General features: G+C 68.3%; 4 protein-coding genes across 4 annotated transcripts; 2 read left to right on the top strand and 2 right to left on the bottom strand.

Annotated features, from left to right (window-relative positions):
• Positions 1 to 227: 227 nt before the first annotated feature.
• Positions 228 to 3,382, top strand: DRC2 (dynein regulatory complex subunit 2). Its single transcript, XM_021548279.2, is given in 10 exon segments — positions 228 to 312; positions 692 to 819; positions 999 to 1,166; positions 1,246 to 1,415; positions 1,568 to 1,706; positions 1,787 to 1,984; positions 2,404 to 2,622; positions 2,708 to 2,860; positions 2,968 to 3,158; positions 3,160 to 3,382. Coding segments are annotated over 9 exon segments (1,512 nt in total). The 5' UTR covers positions 228 to 312; positions 692 to 693; the 3' UTR covers positions 3,308 to 3,382.
• A 168-nt stretch (positions 3,383 to 3,550) lies between these two features.
• Positions 3,551 to 5,686, bottom strand: FKBP11 (FKBP prolyl isomerase 11). The gene is made up of 6 exons (XM_021548278.3): positions 5,523 to 5,686; positions 5,033 to 5,098; positions 4,120 to 4,207; positions 4,006 to 4,039; positions 3,855 to 3,925; positions 3,551 to 3,784 (listed from the first exon to the last, which is right to left on the bottom strand). The coding sequence occupies exons 1-6, from the start codon at positions 5,640 to 5,642 to the stop codon at positions 3,567 to 3,569; spliced, it is 597 nt and encodes a 198-aa protein (XP_021403953.2). The 5' UTR covers positions 5,643 to 5,686; the 3' UTR covers positions 3,551 to 3,566.
• Positions 5,687 to 7,324: 1,638 nt separating this feature from the next.
• ARF3 (ARF GTPase 3) lies at positions 7,325 to 10,281 on the bottom strand. Its single transcript, XM_077788655.1, has 5 exons — positions 10,161 to 10,281; positions 9,171 to 9,350; positions 8,949 to 9,059; positions 8,739 to 8,863; positions 7,325 to 8,317 (listed from the first exon to the last, which is right to left on the bottom strand). The coding sequence occupies exons 2-5, from the start codon at positions 9,316 to 9,318 to the stop codon at positions 8,156 to 8,158; spliced, it is 546 nt and encodes a 181-aa protein (XP_077644781.1). The 5' UTR covers positions 9,319 to 9,350; positions 10,161 to 10,281; the 3' UTR covers positions 7,325 to 8,155.
• Positions 10,282 to 12,930: 2,649 nt separating this feature from the next.
• WNT1 (Wnt family member 1) lies at positions 12,931 to 15,096 on the top strand. The gene is made up of 4 exons (XM_031507242.2): positions 12,931 to 13,158; positions 13,416 to 13,669; positions 13,856 to 14,121; positions 14,367 to 15,096. Exons 1-4 carry the CDS (start codon positions 13,058 to 13,060, stop codon positions 14,853 to 14,855), a joined length of 1,110 nt encoding a protein of 369 aa, XP_031363102.1. The 5' UTR covers positions 12,931 to 13,057; the 3' UTR covers positions 14,856 to 15,096.
• The last annotated feature ends 2,563 nt before the right edge of the window (positions 15,097 to 17,659 follow it).

Raw genomic sequence — 17,659 nt, 5'->3', positions numbered from 1 at the left:
GCGCCCCGCCGCCGCAGCGCCCTTATATACCCCGCCGGCTGCAGGGCCCGCCCACGGCGGCGCCCGCTCGCCAATCAGCGCGGGGAATCCCGGAGCGCCGGCCAATAGCGGCGAGGCAGAGCTCGCGGGACACGCCCCGCAGGGGGTGCGGGCGCGCTCTTGGCCGGCAGGGGGCGCCGGTGCGGGGCGGGGCGGAAGTGCCGCGAGGCTCCGCCCGCCGCCGTTGCCGGGAGACCGGAGGGACGCGAGCGGCACCGGGACCGAGACCGGGACCGGGAGCCCAGAGCGGGGAGCGAGACCCCAGAGGCGGAGGTGGGGCTGGGCAAAGGGCAGTGGGCGCTGGGAGAGCGTGGGAGGGAGGGGGTGAGCTGGGAGGGCTCTGGAGATGGGCAGCGGGGAATGGGCCTTGGGGGAGGCCTGGGGAGGGAAGTGGAAACAGGGCTGGAAGGGGAGAGGGGATGAGCAGGGCTTGAGGGGGTCTGAGGGTACTCTAAGTGGAGGGGACAGGAAAGGGAGGGAGCCTGGGGAGGGAGACGGGGGTGGGCAGAAGGTTATGGGGTGTGGGGTACCCCATAGTGCGGGGGGCTGGAGGGGAGGGGGTCAGGCCTTGGTGGTGGGGGGGGGCTCTGGAGGGACCACCAGGCAGACCCCGGGCATCCCCCGACCCCTCCTGCCGTGTCCCCTTCTCCAGCCATGGCGGGGCTCCGTCCCGCTGCCCCCAGGGCGGCCGAGGACGAGCTGCTGCTCCTGCAGAGACAAGCGCTGGCTGAGGAGGAGGCGGCCAAAGCCAAGCGGGAACTGCTCACTCGCTTCCTGCAGGTCCGGGACCCTGCTCCAAACTCCACCCCTCTGAGCCCCCCAAACTGCTTTTCCCCACCAAATGCCCCCATCATCCCCACCAGGGCTGGGGCTGCCCCTGTTCTGCTGCACCCCCTGGTACCAGAGGCAGCCCCAAGCTCACTCCCGCTCCTTTCCCACCTCCCACGGCCCCTCCACAGGAGAAGTTGTCCCGGGAGGAGCAGAGCAGCAGGTGGGGTCTCCACAAGGTCTGCACGCTCTGGCGCTCGGCCCAGCGCAAGACCAAGGACGAGGAGCTGCGCCAGGACATCGAGATCCTCAGCCAGACCTTCACACGGGTCATGGACTGCAAGGACAGCGCCATTGAGGTGGCTGTGGGGGCTGGCAGGGCATGGGGGCTGCTGGGGAACACACATGACCCCCTCCCTCCCCCCAAAAACTCCCCAGGCGCTGGTCACGGAGCTGAAGGAAGCAGAGGAGCAGCAGAACCGAGCCCTGCGCAGCCACCTGCACCTCACAGACCAACTGCTGCAGCTCCAGCGCTGCCGCCTGGGCTACCTGGAGCAGGGGTTCAGTGCCCAGGTGGGCGCCCTGAAGGCCGAGTTCGAGGCTGAGAGGTGTGGAATTTCAGAGGGAGAAGGGGAACGGGGCAGCAGTGGCACCCATGGGCGCTCCTGGGATGGAGCTGAGCCTCCCCTGGCGCCACAGGGATGCCCGCAGCGTCTCTGTCAGGGAGGAAACCCCTTTGCCCTGCCGTGTGTGCCCACAGAAAAGCCATGCTGGAGCAGCAAGACTGGGAAAGCTGCTGCCTGCAGGACATGGCGCTGGCCATGGAGCAGGATCACGCCAGGAACGAGCACGAGGCCTTGCTGAACTTCCAGAGCGCCCGGGACGACATCAAAAACAAGGCAAGGGGGGCACAAGGGAGCATCGAGGGGCTCCTAGGGCTGGCAGGGGAGGTTTGGGGGTGTAACCTGGGTGTCCCCAGTGCTGGCAGGATCAGCAGTACAGCAGGCTGCAGCTGGTGGCCAGGCTGGAAGGGCTGTGGGACCAGATCCAGACAGCCCGGAGGAGCTACGCCCAAGCCACGGAGAAGAAGAAGGTGGAGTTTGAGGAGCTGAAGAGGAAGTGTGAGAAGACTTCCTGCGAGATTGATGCACAGGCGAAGAAGCTGCAGAAGCTCCAGGTTTTGGCAGGGTGCTGGGTGGCTGTGGGAGGGGGGGTCACTCGCCATCCCCACTCATTTTCCATGGAATTGTTGAGGTCAGAAAAGCCTCTGAGACCCATCAAGTCCAAGCCAGCACTGGCAAGGAGGTGACAACAGGCCAGGCTAAGCAAGGGCCCCCAAGAGTTTGTGGAGCAGTGCCTGAGCCGTAGAATCATGGAATTATTGAGGTTGGAAAAGTCTCTAAGACCATCAAGTCCAATTGTTCTCAGCGCTGCCGGGGCCACCACTAAACCACATCCCCAGGGACCACATCCACCTGGTTTTTGAGCACTTCCATGGATGGTTCCTCCATCCCTGCCCTGAACAGCCCATTCCAAAGCTGGGCCACTCTTTCCAAGAAGGAATTCTCCCTGATGGCCATCCTGCTGTTCCACCAGGACACGCTTACAACCACCAGGGGCCAGATCGCGGCTCAGCTGCAGGAGAGTGAGGAGCAAACCCAGCGCATCCGGGACGAGAGGGAACTCGCCCTCCAGAAGCTCCAGAAGCTCCGGGCTCAGATCAGCCAGGCCGGGGCCACGGCTCACACCCACCTGGTGACTCTCACCTGCCAGTGCAGCGCCACCCTCAAGGTGCTGCGGCAGGTGGTGGAGAAGGTGAGCTGGGCAGCGCTGAGGGGGATGTCCCCGTGCCCTGTGTCCTGCTGTCCCTTCCCAGCCGCCCTTCCCGGCGTCCCCCCAGGCCCAGCGCATCCTGCGCCTGGCTGAGATGTGCCGCAAGCTGGAGACGCAGGAGGAGAAGGTGCTGCCCTTCTACGCCTCCTCCCTGGCCGAGCAGGAGCAGCAAAAAGCCCGCAGGGTGCTGGAGGAGACCACCAGCGAGCCCCTGGCACAGGTGAGGGCGTGCTCAGGGCACGAGGGCTGTGATCCAGCCCTGGGCATCCCCCAGCTGGTGCTTGGGCAAGCTGGAGACCCCAAAATCTCCCCGCTGCCTCCCCCCAGGCCTTGCAGGACTACGTGGGGCTGGAGAGGTTCTGGCAGCGGTTCAACAAGGCGAAGCTGGAGGAGAAGGGGCTGGAGAGGGCACGGGCAGCCCTGGCAGACAGGAACCAGGAGCTGCGTAGGCTGCTCCAGCAGTACCTGGCGGGGGCTACGATCAACCAGAAGGTGCCCAAAGACCCCCACCCCCTCCTCACCACCAAGCAAAAGTTGCATCCCCAGAAATGAGCCCCACATCGTGGGCGAGCCACGCTCGGGGACACAAGGCGTGGTGCACCCCAAGAGCCTCTGGGGTGGGGTCAACCACCAGGACCCCATTCCTGGCTCCACCAGCTCCAGCTGAGGCTCCCAGGCAGTCTCCCTGGTGTTTGGGGGCTCAGGGATTGCCACTGCCTGGATAAAACTGCCTGAAAATGTGCTCCAGAGTCTTATTTCTGGGATTCATTGCGTCTGTCACCTCCCACTCAGGTCTGACACGACCCATCAGGGCCCTGGAGCAGGCAGGGAGCTGAGGGGTGCACAGCCCCTTCCCCCTGCTCTGTGCCCATCACTGGCTCAGGAAGAGCAGCCACGGAGCAGCCGCAGATGCCGAGGGGATGGTTTTATTTCTTTTTGGCTTTGTTCCTCTTCTCCTCCTTCTGCTTTTTCTTGGAGAGCTTGGGGCTGCTGGCCTTGCGGTAGAGGTGGAACCCAATGAGCCCCAGCAGCGCTGGCACCAGCCCCAGGCACAGCAGTGGCACCACCTCGTTCACCACCTTCTGCCAGTAACTGGCCCGGGACAACCCCACCAGCTCCACCTCGAAGCGCAGCACAGCGTCACCTGCAAGGGGGGCACAGCCTGAGTGGGGACCCCACAGAGACCCCACGGGGACCCCGAGGGCTGTGCTCACCTGGGATGCTGGGGGGGGAGCCCCGCTTGCCGTAGCCTAAGTGAGGGGGAATGATGGCTCGGCGCTTCTCCCTGCCACAGGGAGAGTGTTGGTGCCACAAATTCTGGTGGGGACACTGGGGGGGACCCCCGTGTCCCCCATCTGCACTTACCCCACACACATGTCCAGCAGACTCTGCTCCAGACCTGTAGCAGAGTGGGGCGAGGGTGAGTGGGGCTAGTCGGGGTTACCCCCAAACCCCACTTCCCCTGAGCCCCTCACCCACCAGGAATGACTTGGTGCTTGCCCAGCTCCACCTGGAGGGGGTCCCGGCTCAGCGAGGAGTCGATGATCCGGCCATCCTCCAGCGTGCCCTGCGGGGGACACGGTCTCAGTCACTGCCATGGTCACCCCTGGGGACACAGCCCTGGCACTTTCTCTGTGTGGCTGCCAGCACGTTCCCAGTGCTGCTCTGGTGCTGATCCCAGTCCCTGCAGCTCCCTTGTGCCATCCCTGTGCTGATCCCAGTCCCTGTGCCCCTCCTGTGCCATCCCTGTGGTCCCCCTGTGCCATCCCTGTGCTGATCCCAGTCCCTGTGGTCCCCCTGTGCCATCCCTGTGCCCCCTCCTGTGCCATCCCTGTGCTGATCCCAGTCCCTGTGGTCCCCTCCTGTGCCATCCCTGTGCTGATCCCAGTTCCTGTGCCCCCTCCTGTGCCATCCCTGTGGTGGTCCCAGTTCCTGTGCCCCCTCCTGTGCCATCCCTGTGCTGATCCCAGTCCCGGTACACTCCGTGTCACTCCGGGGCATCCTCCCCGCTCCCAGTGCCGGGATCATCCCAAAGTAATCCTCTGGCCAATCCCAGTGCCAGCCATGCCCACACTGGGGTTATCCCATGGCAGCCCCAGTGTCTCCCTGTGCCACTCCAGGTGCCACCCAGCGCCCATCCTGGGGCTGTCCCCATGCCAGTCTCAGTGGCACCATGGCACCATCCCCTTGTCCACCCCCACGCTCACTCCGGTTCCACCACGGTACCATCCCACTGCCCAGCCCGGTACCGCCCGCGCTGCCCACCCTGCTACAACCCCCGGTACCGGCCCGGTGCCGGCCGAGGCCCCCCCCGGCGGTGCCGGTGCCGGTGCCCCCCGCCCCGCCCGCCGGAGCGCAGTGCTGACGTGTTCCTCCCGCCGCCCGCCCGCACCGTGTAGTGGATGTGCACCGTGTCCCCCGGCGCCGACAGCTCCGTGCAGCCCTCGGGGGGCGGCACCTGCAACGGGGAGGTCACGGGGAGCCGGGACGGGGCCCCCTCGCCTCGGGGTCCGCGCAGCCCCCGCGCCCACCGGGGCCCCCCGAGCGCTCCGAGCGCCGAACTCCCGCCCGGCCGCCCCGTCCTCGCTGCGCCGCCTTCCTCCGCCACAGCCCGGTCCTCCCGCTGCCCTCCCATCGCAGCCCGCTCCTCCCGGTGCCCCGTGGCTCCCCCCCGCCACAGCCCGGGCCTCCCGGTGCCTCCTCCGCCGCCCCGTGCCCAGGCCGAGCTCCCCGGTGCTCCATCCCGCCGGTGCCCCGTGTCCCGCCGGTGCCGCCGTTCCCTGCCGGTGCCGCCCCGGTCTCAGCTGCCTGCCCAAGGGGGCCGCGTGGGTCCCCGGTGCCTCCCGCGCAGCCCCGGTTGCCCCGTCCCCCCCCCGGCTCACGATCGTTTCCAGCCGTAGCTCCCGGGCGCCGGTTTCGGTTTCGCTCTCGGCAGCGCGGCAGAGCGGCGGCGGCGGCGGCAGCAGCGCCAAGAGCAGCAGCAGCGCGGCGGGGAACGGCATGGCCGGGCTGGCGGCGGAGGAACGGGCACCGGGACCGGGACCGCCCCCCAGCCTCGGGCCCCGCCCCGGGACCGCCCCACACCGAGACCGGCCCCGGGACGGGCCCCAGCGGAGTCGGGGCACAGGAGGATGCTCAGACCGGCCGCTGCCTCGGTGCCCGGTGCCACGCGGGCGCCTGCGCTCCGTGGGGACCCCGGCGGGCACCGGGGCTCGCCCCTGCCCGGGGACCGCCCCGGCAGCTCCGACCAACACCGAGCGGGGGCTCCGGGTGAGGGTCAGAGCGGGGGGTCAAAGCGGAGGGTCCGGGCGGGGGTCCCGGCTCAGGCACCGGTTGGGTGCAGCCCCCGGTGTCCCGCCGGTGCCAGCAGGCGGCAGCACAGCCCGGGGAAACCGGCACCCACCGGGGCCCGGGACCCTTCCCCGGGTCCAGAACCCTTCTGCAGCACCGCACGGGTGGCAGGTCATTCCTTCTCCTGGCACTTCTGCAGCTCTTCCAGCCCCGGCTGTGCAAGACAAGGGAAACCGAGCCCCGAGCCCGGGCTGGGGGCCCGCGGGTCGGCTGGAGCCCGGTGGGACGGGGCGTGCCCCAGAAGCCCCGTCCGTGTGTCTGGAGACACGGAACCCCCAGGGCAGAGCTGGGAGCACAGGGAATTCCCCCCGGTCCGGTGGGCAGCCGGGATCTCCGGCCCCGTGTCCACCGGGATGGGCTCCTTGGTGTCACCGGCCCCGGTGCAGCTCCAGGACGGGGAGGACCGTGACGCCGGCTGCAGCTCCCGGACGACGGCATCGGCACGCCGGCCCCACCGGCGCACCCACATACCAGCCTCGGTTGCCGAGAGGTGGGGAAGCCGGGCTGGCGGCTGGGCCCGGGGCGCTAATGGGATTAGGGCCGCCGGGTCAGCCCTCGCCACACAAAGCCGTCGGTCCAGCCGGTGGGAACGCGTCGGTGCCGGCTCCGCTGCTCCCACCCACCGGGGAGCGCCGGTCATCCACACTGAGCCCCCCGAGGGAGCTCCCAGAGGCCTGGTCATCCCCACTTCAGCTCCCCAGTATGATATCCATGGCCCCCAACCCACTGGGGTGCCCTGGTCACCTGCACTGGGGCTCCCCACTGTCATCTCCATGTCCCCCAACCCACTGGGGTGCCCTGGTGACCTCATTCTGAGCCCTGGTGCTGGCTCTGGTCACCCCACTTTGGAGTGCTGGGCCCTGGTCACCCCCATTCTGGGCCCTGGTGCTGTTTCTGCAGCTCCCTGGTGTCACAGACACGGCCAACAGCCCCCCCCCAGCCACCAGTCCAGAGGGGACACGGGGATGGGATGGCAGTGCTGGCCCCAAATGCCACTCAGGTCCCCTTAACCCACGCAGGGGGATGACATGGGGTAGGGGTGGTGGTGGGGGGGGGGGGGGCCAAGTCCCACTCGCGCCCATCCCAGCACTGGCACCGTCCCCACGCCCCAGCTGGGATTAGCACTAATGGGATTTACCATTTCATCCAATATTCCCCTAAAGATGAGCCTGGGAAGGGGGGGGAGCCCCCTCGCCCCCTGCCAGCCCCACCTCACACCCCCCGCCCCGTTAAGCCCTTTCTAATTAAAGCCAGCCCAGGGCTGTCCATCACCGTCCCCTCCGCGGGACCCCCACGCTGGGGGGGCTGCGGAAGAAGAGACGAGGGGCAGAGCTACATAAAACATGTTTAATATCCAAGGGGGGGGTCAGGGGAGGTCACCCACCGTCTCAGGCGCTGGGGGCTGGGGGGGGGCTGAGAACACACGTCCCTGGACAGGGCAGAGCCGCGGCGACACGTCACACCAAGCACAGACCGGGGGTATAAATACGGTGCTGGGGATGGGGGGCACAGTACGGGGTTGGGGGGGGACACTGTCCGTCCGTGAGGGGCAGGGACATACAATCACTATGCTGGCATGGGGGCAGGAGGGGGGCAGGCGGCCAGGGCGAGGAGGAGGGCATGGCCAGGGGGACCGCAGAGGTCCTGGCAGCCCCGTGTGCCCCCCACCTCTGCGGGGGTCGCGCTGCGGGAAGGAGACCTGCCTCGAAGTGACATGGGGGGGACGTGTGGGATGCCCGAGGGGGGCACGTGGGGCCGGGAGGGGGTGCTGGGAGGGAAGGGGAGGTGTGTAGTCCCAAATCCCCCCCCATGGCCCTGCTGCCCCCACATTTGGTCCAGAGGAAGGCGAGGGGTGCAGGGTCATGCATGGGGACAGGGTGTCCCTGGCCCCCCCCAGGCAGGGCAGTGCTGAGGTGGCCACCCCAGCCCCTGTCCCACCCTCCCGGGGCTCTGCTCCTGCCCCCCTGGGCGTTATATAGAGCTCTAATTCCACGCACGCACACACGAGATCCGAGGGGAACCAGGGGGACCCCAAAAAAGGCGAAAAACCCCACAGCAACCGGTGCCAGAAGAAAGCAAAACCCAACCGGGGCAGGGAGGGGGCGGCCGGGGGGGGCCCTGGCACAGCCCAGGGGGAGCCGAGGGGGCACAGGGGGACCTCCCCTCACTTCTTGTTCTTGAGCTGGTTGGCAAGCCAGTCGAGGCCCTCGTAGAGCCCATCCCCGCTGGTGGCACAGGTGGCCTGGATGTACCAGTTACGGTGGCGCAGGGAGTGCAGCCCCAGCTTGTCCGTGATCTCCGCTGCGTTCATGGCGTTGGGCAGGTCCTGGAGCAGACAAGGGAGGTCACGCAGGGGCTCCATGCTGCAGCAATGGATACGACCCCTCCACGGGAGCTGGCAGCAGCCCTGATGCCACGGGGGTGGGCACAACTCTGCCACAGGGGACATCATCAGCCCTGATGCTACAGGAAGGAATGGGACTCTCCCATGGGGATGTGAGACACCAGCCCTGACACCACAGGGATAATAGCCAGAGCCGTGTTAAAGACCAGCCCTGGTGCCACGGGGATGGCTCCAGAGGCCACCACCACCCCTGGTGCCACAGGGATGGACGGATGGCCGTGGCTTTGTCACACAGCCTCTGACAGCAGCCTTGATGCCACAGAAGTCCTACACCAGAGAGCTGCCCTGACACCCTGGGGATGTCTCGGTCCCACCACAGGGCTCTCCCCACCCCCAGCCCCACCTGTTTGTTGGCGAAGACGAGGAGGACGGCGTCCCTCAGCTCATCCTCCGCCAGCATCCGCATCAGCTCCTCCCGCGCCTCGTTCACCCGCTCCCGGTCGTTGCTGTCCACCACGAAGATCAGCCCTGGCGAGGGGAGCGGGCACTGACGGGGTTCCTGTGGCCACCCTGCTCCCCGAGGGCCCCCCACGCTGTCCCCTGAGACACCTACCCTGGGTGTTTTGGAAGTAATGCCTCCAGAGGGGCCGGATCTTGTCCTGCCCACCCACATCCCACACGGTGAAGCTGATGTTCTTGTACTCCACTGTCTCCACGTTGAACCCTGCGGGGAGAGACAGTGGAGGGAAACTGAGGCACGGGGGAGCCGCCAGCCCCTTCGATGGAACCCAGATGGGGAGCGGTCTCTGCTCGGTGCCCCCCCAACCTCACCCACCGATGGTGGGGATGGTGGTGACGATCTCCCCCAGTTTGAGCTTGTAGAGGATGGTGGTCTTCCCAGCAGCGTCCAGCCCCACCATCAGGATCCTCATCTCCTTCTTCCCAATCAGGCTCTTCAGCAGGTTCCCGAAGATGTTGCCCATGGTGACAGCGGCGCTGGCTCCGAGGCCGGATCCTGCGGGGGCATGGGGCAGGCTGGGGGAGGCCCTGGAATCTGCAGGGGTGGAGCTGAGGGGTCCCCCGTGCTAGCGGGGGGCTGCAGGAATCGGGGATCCTCACGTCTTGGGGGGATGCGGGGCTTGGGGGACCCCAGGCAAGGGGCTGGGGAGGGGGCCGCACACTGCACGGGGGTGTCTCTGTGTGCAGCTCGGTATGGGGGGGCTGCAAAGATGGGGATGCTAAGCCGCCCCCCGCTGCACCCTGCGAAAGGACAGCCCAGGGCGCTGCACTGGGGGAAACTGAGGCAGGGCTGTCGCCTTCCTCGAGAGGAGCAGAGCCCCCCCAGGACCCGACCCCTCCTCTGCACCCCCAGCCTCCGCACCATGCCCCCATCACCGCAGCCTCGCCGGAGGGGGAGGCCCCCATCGCCCCCCGCCGCCGCAGCGCGCCCCTTCCCCCCGGGCGTGCGCAGCCCCCGCGCCCCCGGGACCCCCGAATTCGCCGCTCCCCCCTTTACCACCCCCCCATCGCAGCGCGCCCCCAAACCACCGCCTCTCCGCCCCGCACTGCGCCGCCCCCCCCTTGCGCATTGCCCCCCGCCCCCGCCCGCCGCACCGCACCGCACCGCGCTGCATCTCCCCCCCGCCCCCGGTACGACCCCTGCCCGCCGGGGCTCCGCGCCCCCGCCGCACCGGGCACCCCGGAACGCGCTGCACTCCCCCCACCCTCGCCCGCCCCGGTGCGGTGCCGACCCCCCCGCGTACCCCCGCACACCCCGCGGCGATGCCCGCGCCCCGCATCCCCGAGCGGCGCGGGCCCCCCGCACCTGGTGCCGGTGTCGGTTCCGCCCCCGCCGCCGCTGACTCTGCACCGCTCCCGCCGCCGGAAGCGGAGGCCCCGATCGCGCCGATCTCGCGAGAGCGCCCGGTGCCCCCCCCAACCCCCACCCCCACCCCGCCGCCCCGCACCGCTTCCCGCACCCCCCCCCCCCGCCCGGGACCGGGGGCGCGCGCGGGGAGCGGCGGACGGGGGGGGTGGAACGGGGGGTGCGATCGCGAGACGAGGCGTTACCATGGCAACGGCCGCAGCAGTGCGGGGGTGTCCCCGTGTGCGGGTGTCCCCCCCCCACTGCCACCAGCCCGTTCCCGGGGGCACCGGGACCCGCACCGGGGCGGCAGAGCCGCGCCCGAAGGGGAGCTGCACCGGCGGGGCGGGCGGGATGGGAATACGGGGAGAGCGGCGTCCCGGGTCTTCCGCCCCCGCCGTCAGCACCGGGGCGGCAGAGTCCCCACCGGGGAGGGGTCTCCGTGCTTCACGGGGAACCGGGACCCCCACATCGTCACGGGGGGACAGCCTGAGCACCCCCGCACCGTGCCGATATCGTCGGTACGGAGGCTGCCCCGGTGCGCGCAGGCAGGGCAGGAGCTGGGACCGGGGACGGGGAACCCGAGGGTGCTTCCCACGTCCGTCTGTCCCCGTTGTCCGCTTGTCCGTCCCTGCGCCACGGGACAGGACGGATGCGCCCCGCTCCCAGGCAGGTACCGGTGGCCACCCCGGGGGCGCCGGGCGGCACCGGCTGCCCCGACGGCTGCGGGAGCTGTTCCAGCGGCACCCCAGGACTGGGGGGATCCCGACACCGGGCCGCCGGGCCGCCGTGGGCTGCAGCAGAGAGAATGGGGGGAACGGGGGCTCGGGGCAGCGGGCAAGGAGTGCGAAGGCCGGAGGGTCCCGGGATGGAGCGGGGGAGGCGAGGGCCGTGGTTGCGCCCCGCCGCTGGTGGCACAGCCCCGGGCAGGGCCCTCCCAGCCGCGCCCCGGGGCCTCCCCGCGGCCGCTGACCTCAGCCCCGGGAGCCCCGACGGGGCGGAGGCCCGAGGGCGTGGACACGGCCCGGCCCGGCCGGGAACCGGGGCGGGGGAGGCGGGAGCGCCGTGCTGGAGCAGACCCCGGCTCGGCCCTGGGCTCCTCCCGGGCCGGGGGAAGGGGTGCGGGTGGGTGCCGGTGCGAGCCCCCCACCCCCGCCGCCGTCCCGGGCTTTGTCCGTCCTTGAATTAAACTGGTGAGCGGCGGCCCCGGGCCGTGACGGGCCAGCGGGGCTAATCCGGCCCCGCATGACTGGTCCGGGGAAACCGCGGCGGGGGGATTACCTCCCCCGGTTCCCGCCCCAACGGGGGGTTCAGTTCAGGGCCCCCGGCCCGTCGGGCCCCGCACTGGAGACTTCACACCCACCCACAACCGGACCGGGCAGTTTTGTCCCAGCCGAGACCGGGCCAGCACCAGCCCTGCGTGTCCGTGTTCCGGCCGTGGGCACGTCAAGCCGGCTCCCGCCAGCACCCCCTGCCCTGCCTTCTATCCCCCGTTCCTCAATCCCTCCAACCCCCGGTCCATCCCTACCTCCGACACCCGGTACCGGCCCAGACTGGTCCCTCCGGGGCAGCGGGAGCCGTGCGGGGCTGTGCCGCGCCCACGCGGGTTGTAGACACCGTGGGTGTCCACGGGCACGTTGACGGGGTGCCGCCGGGACAGCCCGGGACAACCTGGGCTCGGGAGGCTGGAAGAGGCGGTAGCCCCGTCCCGCTGGGCACGGACTGGGACCGGAGAGGGCTCCCGTGGGCTGCGGAGGGGCGCCCAGCAGCCTCGACGGTTCACGTCCCCGGGGGCTGCACGTCGCGTGCCCCGGAAAGCCGGCGGCCGCAGGACGGTGTCCCGGGGCTTTCCCGGGACTGTTGTCCCCGTGCGCCCTGGGTTGTCACGGAGCTCTGCTTCCCCCGTGCGCTCGGGACTGTCCCGGGAGATGCCGTCACTCCTACCCCTGTGCACACCAGGCTGTCCCGGGACATCCCGGGCTACCCCCGTTCCCCGCTCCCTCCGTGCGTCCGGAGCCGTCCGGGGCCGTCCCCGGTTATTCCGGGACCAGCTCCTCCTTGCGCCGGGAGCTGTCGCGGGCCGTGCCGGACTCCCCCCGCCGGTGCCGGTGCCTGAAGAACGTGTGCGCGGGACGGCGGGGAAGGCGGGGGGCGGCAGCCGGGAGCTCTGGGCACGGGGCCGGGGCGCAGCCACCCGCCGGGCTAATCCGGGCCGTGACGGACAGCCCCGGCGCCGCCGCTCCCGCCGCCCCGTAAGAGATGCCGCAGCTCCGCCGCTCCCCATTGTTAGGGCGAGGACGCGGGGAGGCCCCGCGCGGCGGGACCGGCCCACGGGGACCCTCCGCGCCGCCCCTATAAGAGGGAAGGGGCTGGAAGATGCTCCCGGGTGCTGAGCGCTGTGCACCCGCCGCGCCGAGCCGAGTCCAGCCGTGCCGGCTCCCCGGGGAGCTGCCGGTACCGACCACCGGCACCGGGGACCGCGCACGGACCGCCGAGAACCAGCACCGGTACCGACACCGGGTACCGCGCACAGAGTGCCGAGCACCGGGTCCCCAGAACCGGCACCGCGAACGGAGCGCCCGACGCCGCGCTCCAGGGCCGGGTCGGTGTGCGCCGGGCACCGCACCCCCGACGCCGCGCCCCGGCCACCGGCTGCAGCCCGGTGGCGGCGGCGGTGCCGGCCCGCCCGCCCGCCCGGCGCTCCCCGCGTCCCCTCGCGGCCGTCCTCATCTCGGAGCCGCCCCGCGCGTCCGGAAACACGCGTGGATGTAGCGGCCGGGCCGGGGGCTCTGCGGCACCATAAATACCGGGACGGCCGCTCGCCCGCGCACTCTGCCGGGGCTCCCGGGGCCGGAGCCATGCGCGCCGCCGCGCTGGGGCTGGCGCTCCGGGCACTCTGGGCTCTGGCCCTCTCCTCCCTCTCCAACACGCTGGCAGTGAACAACAGCGGGCGGTGGTGGTGAGTCGGACGGCACCGGCACCGGCAGCGGTACCGGCACCGGGGTGGTGAGGCGGGAGGGCGGGGCTGGCACAGGCACAGCAGGGACTGCCCCGTACCCAGGGATGGGGCGTGTGGGGGGACACGGGGCTGCGACCCCCGCTTGGGATCCCTACGGGGGATGCTGCGGTCGCATGGAGGAGCCTCAGGGAGGCTGAGGTGAGGAGGGAGGTGCCGGGCACCCCCAATAGCGGTCACCATCCCCACCTGTGCCACAGGGGCATCATCAACGTGGCCTCGTCCACCAACCTGCTGACGGATTCCAAGAACGTGCAGCTGGTGCTGGACCCCAGCCTGCAGCTGCTGAGCCGAAAGCAGCGCAAGCTGATCCGGCAGAACCCCGGCATCCTGCACAGCGTCAGCTCCGGCCTCCAGACCGCCATCAAGGAGTGCAAGTGGCAGTTCCGCAACCGCCGCTGGAACTGTCCCACCTCCCAGGGCCCCAACATCTTCGGCAAAATCGTCAACCGGGGTGAGGCTGGGGGGTCAGCACAGGGGTTCGCAGACCTCCCCCATGCACCCCCAAGCTGGGATGCTCATCAAAGCCGCCCTGGTTTGCCACGGGGCATCACCAGCCCATCATGATGGAGGGTTGGGGGTGCCGGTGGGTACCCCCTCCCCATCCCGGCAGCATCCTGAGGCGCCGCTCCCTCCACAGGCTGCCGGGAGACAGCGTTCATCTTCGCCATCACCAGTGCAGGCGTGACACACTCGGTGGCCCGGTCGTGCTCGGAGGGGTCCATCGAGTCCTGCACCTGTGACTACCGACGCCGTGGCCCTGGGGGCCCTGACTGGCACTGGGGGGGCTGCAGTGACAACATCGACTTCGGGCGCCTCTTTGGGAGGGAGTTTGTGGACTCCAGTGAGAAGGGCCGAGACCTGCGTTTCCTCATGAACCTGCACAACAACGAGGCAGGGCGCATGGTGAGGGCACTGGGGCTGTGGGCAGCACTGGGGTGGGCACGGAGACGAGCAAGGCCACCAAGATCTTCAGCCTGTTCCCGTGTGTGTGTTGGGAACAGTTGGAGATGGGTTTCACTCTTGTTTTTTGGGACAAGTGATGTCAAAACGTGATGTGACACTGCAGAAACGAGGGGTGTAGGAGCACGGTGGTCCCCAGGGGGGGTCCCAGGCTGCTCACAAGGCCCCAAATTCCCCTTTCCTTCCAGACGGTCTTCTCGGAGATGCGCCAGGAGTGCAAGTGCCACGGCATGTCAGGCTCCTGCACCGTCCGCACCTGCTGGATGCGGCTGCCCACCTTCCGTGCCGTGGGCGACGTCCTGAAGGATCGCTTTGACGGCGCTTCCCGCGTCATCTACGGCAACAAGGGCAGCAACCGGGCGTCGCGGGTGGAGCTGCATCACTTGGAGCCCGAGAACCCGGCCCACAAGCCCCCCTCGCCCCACGACCTCGTGTATTTCGAGAAATCCCCCAATTTTTGCACCTACAGCGGAAAGACGGGCACGGCGGGCACGGCCGGGAGGTTCTGCAACAGCTCCTCGCCGGGGCTGGACGGGTGCGAGCTGCTGTGCTGCGGGCGCGGGTACCGCACGCGCACCCAGCGCGTCACCGAGCGCTGCAACTGCACCTTCCACTGGTGCTGCCACGTCAGCTGCCTCAACTGCACCAACACCCAGGTGCTGCACGAGTGCCTGTGACCTGCCCCGAGACCGCCCTGCCCAGCCCCGGAGGGGGTCTGCGCCACCCACCCCCCATGACGGGTGCCCGGCTGGATTGAAGGCACCTATGGGTGGGGGTGTGGATGTGTCCTAGGGACCCCCATCCTGCCATGGGTGGGTTCAGTGCCAAGCACCTTCCCGGCCACTCCCCATCTCCAAGGGGTCCCTTCTTGTTGTAAATAAAATATTTATTGTGGACGGTTTGGTGCTGCCACCCCCACCCTGCTTTGCTGGCCCCAGGCCCTGTTTTTTATAAAGATAATAATAATTAATAATAATTAATAATAATGATGCTTTGTTACAGGTGTCATTGATAGCCTTTAGAGAAGAATAAAGAATATATTTTTATCAATCCTGCCCTGATTTGTGTCTGGGGACACTGAGGGAAGGAGGGGATGACCTATGGGGGGACACCAATGTACCCCAAACTGTGGGATGTTCTGTCCACGTCCATCTGTCCGTCCATCACTTCTCCATCCCCTCACCTCCCCATTCCACGTCCATCAGCCCCTCCGGCTGCTGTCTGTCCATCTTTCTCCTCCTTCCCTCCACTCTCCGCCATCCCCTCCCCGCAGACCCCCTTCCTTCTCCCGCTGTGCCCGTCTCCATCCCAGCCATTCCTGCCGCCGCTCCCGGCCGGGACGTCCATCCCCACGGCTGCGGCGCCCATCACCATGGCACCTTGACTGCAGCGTCTCCGATGCTGGAATTTGCCGGGGCGGTCGGGCTGGTGCCGCCGAGGCCGGGCGTTGGGAGCGGCCCCGGGAGGTACAAGACGACAGACAGGGAATGAGCATCGTCCATCACCGCTACCGGCCGGGGCTGACGGCTCCCCTCGGCTCCCGGGGAAAAGCAGGGCCGGGGAGGGCACCGGGGTTACCGGGGCAGGGGCCAGAGGGGACAGAGATGGCCACTGGCCCCACAAACAGCCCTACATCCATGTGTGACCACAAGAGAAATGCTGCGGCAAAGGGGGGATGCAGCTCCGTGGTTGGCAGGTGTTCTGCTGGCAAGGCTCTCCTGGCATGGGCACCTTTCTGGGACAGGCGTCCCTCTGGAATGGGCATCCCGGCAGAATGGGCATCCTCGTGGGGCAGTCCTCGCACTGGAGTGGGCACCCCACTGGGGTGGGAATTCAGCATGCAGGACGTGCCCTGAGATGGGTTTTTCCCTGTGATAAGCATCCCAGTGGGGTGGGCATATCCCCAGAACGGGCACCCTTGGGGAGGGCATCCTTCTGGGACAGGCATCCCCCGGGGGTGACTTCCGACCAAGACGGGCACTCCCCCTGGGATGGGCACCCCTGAGGTGGGCAAAGGGTCCACACATACCCCTGCACCGTGACTTCACACCTGGGGATGTCAGAACCTCCCTGTCCTTGTTTGGGGGACCCCCAGCCTGGCGCCCACCTGTCCCGGGGGTCCCCACAGCCTGGGCTCCCCCCAGGGCCGGGAACCTCTCGGGGCCCCTGAGGCTCTGCCGCATCAAAGGCTGCGGGATGACGCTGCCACCACCCGAAATATCCCGCGGAGCCGATAGTGGAAAAGATGATGTTTAGACTCAGAGGAGGGGGGGGAAAAACACCCTGGGGGCCCCCGCTGCCCGCGCCAAGGTCAAAACACATCCCAGCGTGGAGAATAAAATACCAAAAGGCAAGGAAAACGCCTGGAAAGGAACACAGCCCGAAATAACCCTCCGAGCATCTCCCGCCTGCCGGGTTATCTGCCTGCTAAATTCTGCTCCTGCTTCAGCATGAAAATAGCCTGTTTTCCTGCGGTAGGAGTCAGGAATATAGATAATGACATTCTTATAAGTCACCTCTGTTACTCAGCTTTTCCTGTGTGTCCTGCTGGGCACCTCGGGCAGCCGCGACCCCTGGGTGGGCAGGGGCACCCTGGGCACGGGGCACAGACCTCCCCGGCTTGGACAAATATTCCTGGGTGCTGGAAATAGCTGCTGTGGGCCAGCGCAGGGCCAGGGCCAGCAGCAGGGCCAGGGAGAGGGCGGTCCCATCCTGCAGCAGGCTGTCACATCTGGGAAGCCGGGTAACAGCTGGATGGTGGCCACAAGCTGGGCCTGATGAGAGCTGGGACAACCCTGTTCAGGGGTGGGGTGCAGGGGGGCTCTGCCTGGGGACACAGAGACAGGATGACACACAGAAGTGCAGGACAGAGGGACAGGAGTGCTTCCAGGACAGAGGAAAGATGCCATTCCCAGAAGTGTGGAACACTGGGACAGGGCAGAGCTCAGTGGTGCAGGACAGAGGGACAGAGCCATGTCCAGGGGTGCAGGACAGTGGGATGGTGACATTCCCCAAAGTGCAGGACAGAATGATAGGACAATGCCCAAAGTTTCTGGACAGATGGACAGGATGACACAGAGAGATGAAGAACAGAACGATGCCTAGAGGTGTGGGACAGAGGGATGGTGTCATTGCCAGAATGCAGACAGAGGGACAGGACAGTGCCCAGAGGTGCAGGACAGAAGAATTGTGTCACTCGAGGTGCAAGACAGGACAGGACAGTGCCCAGAAGTGTGGGGCAGGAGGACTCCGTCACTTCCTGAAATGCAGGACAGAAGGACAGGACAGCATCCAGAGGCGCAGGACAGACAGACAGAGCTGTGCCCACCTGCCCAGACCCTCAGGTGGCCCCATCCCACCTGCGGCACCATCCCCGTCCCCTCCCGTCCCCTCCCATCCCATCCCCTGTCACCATCGCCAGCGGCACAGCCCCGTCCCGGCTCCCCTCGCCTCCGGTGGATGCGGACCCGCGTCCCGCCAG

This window comes from Lonchura striata, chromosome 27 (assembly GCF_046129695.1).
Source record: "Lonchura striata isolate bLonStr1 chromosome 27, bLonStr1.mat, whole genome shotgun sequence".
Taxonomy (NCBI): Eukaryota; Metazoa; Chordata; class Aves; order Passeriformes; family Estrildidae; genus Lonchura; species Lonchura striata.
Note: the sequence above shows the minus strand (reverse complement) of the source record. Positions and strands in the feature narration are given on the sequence as shown.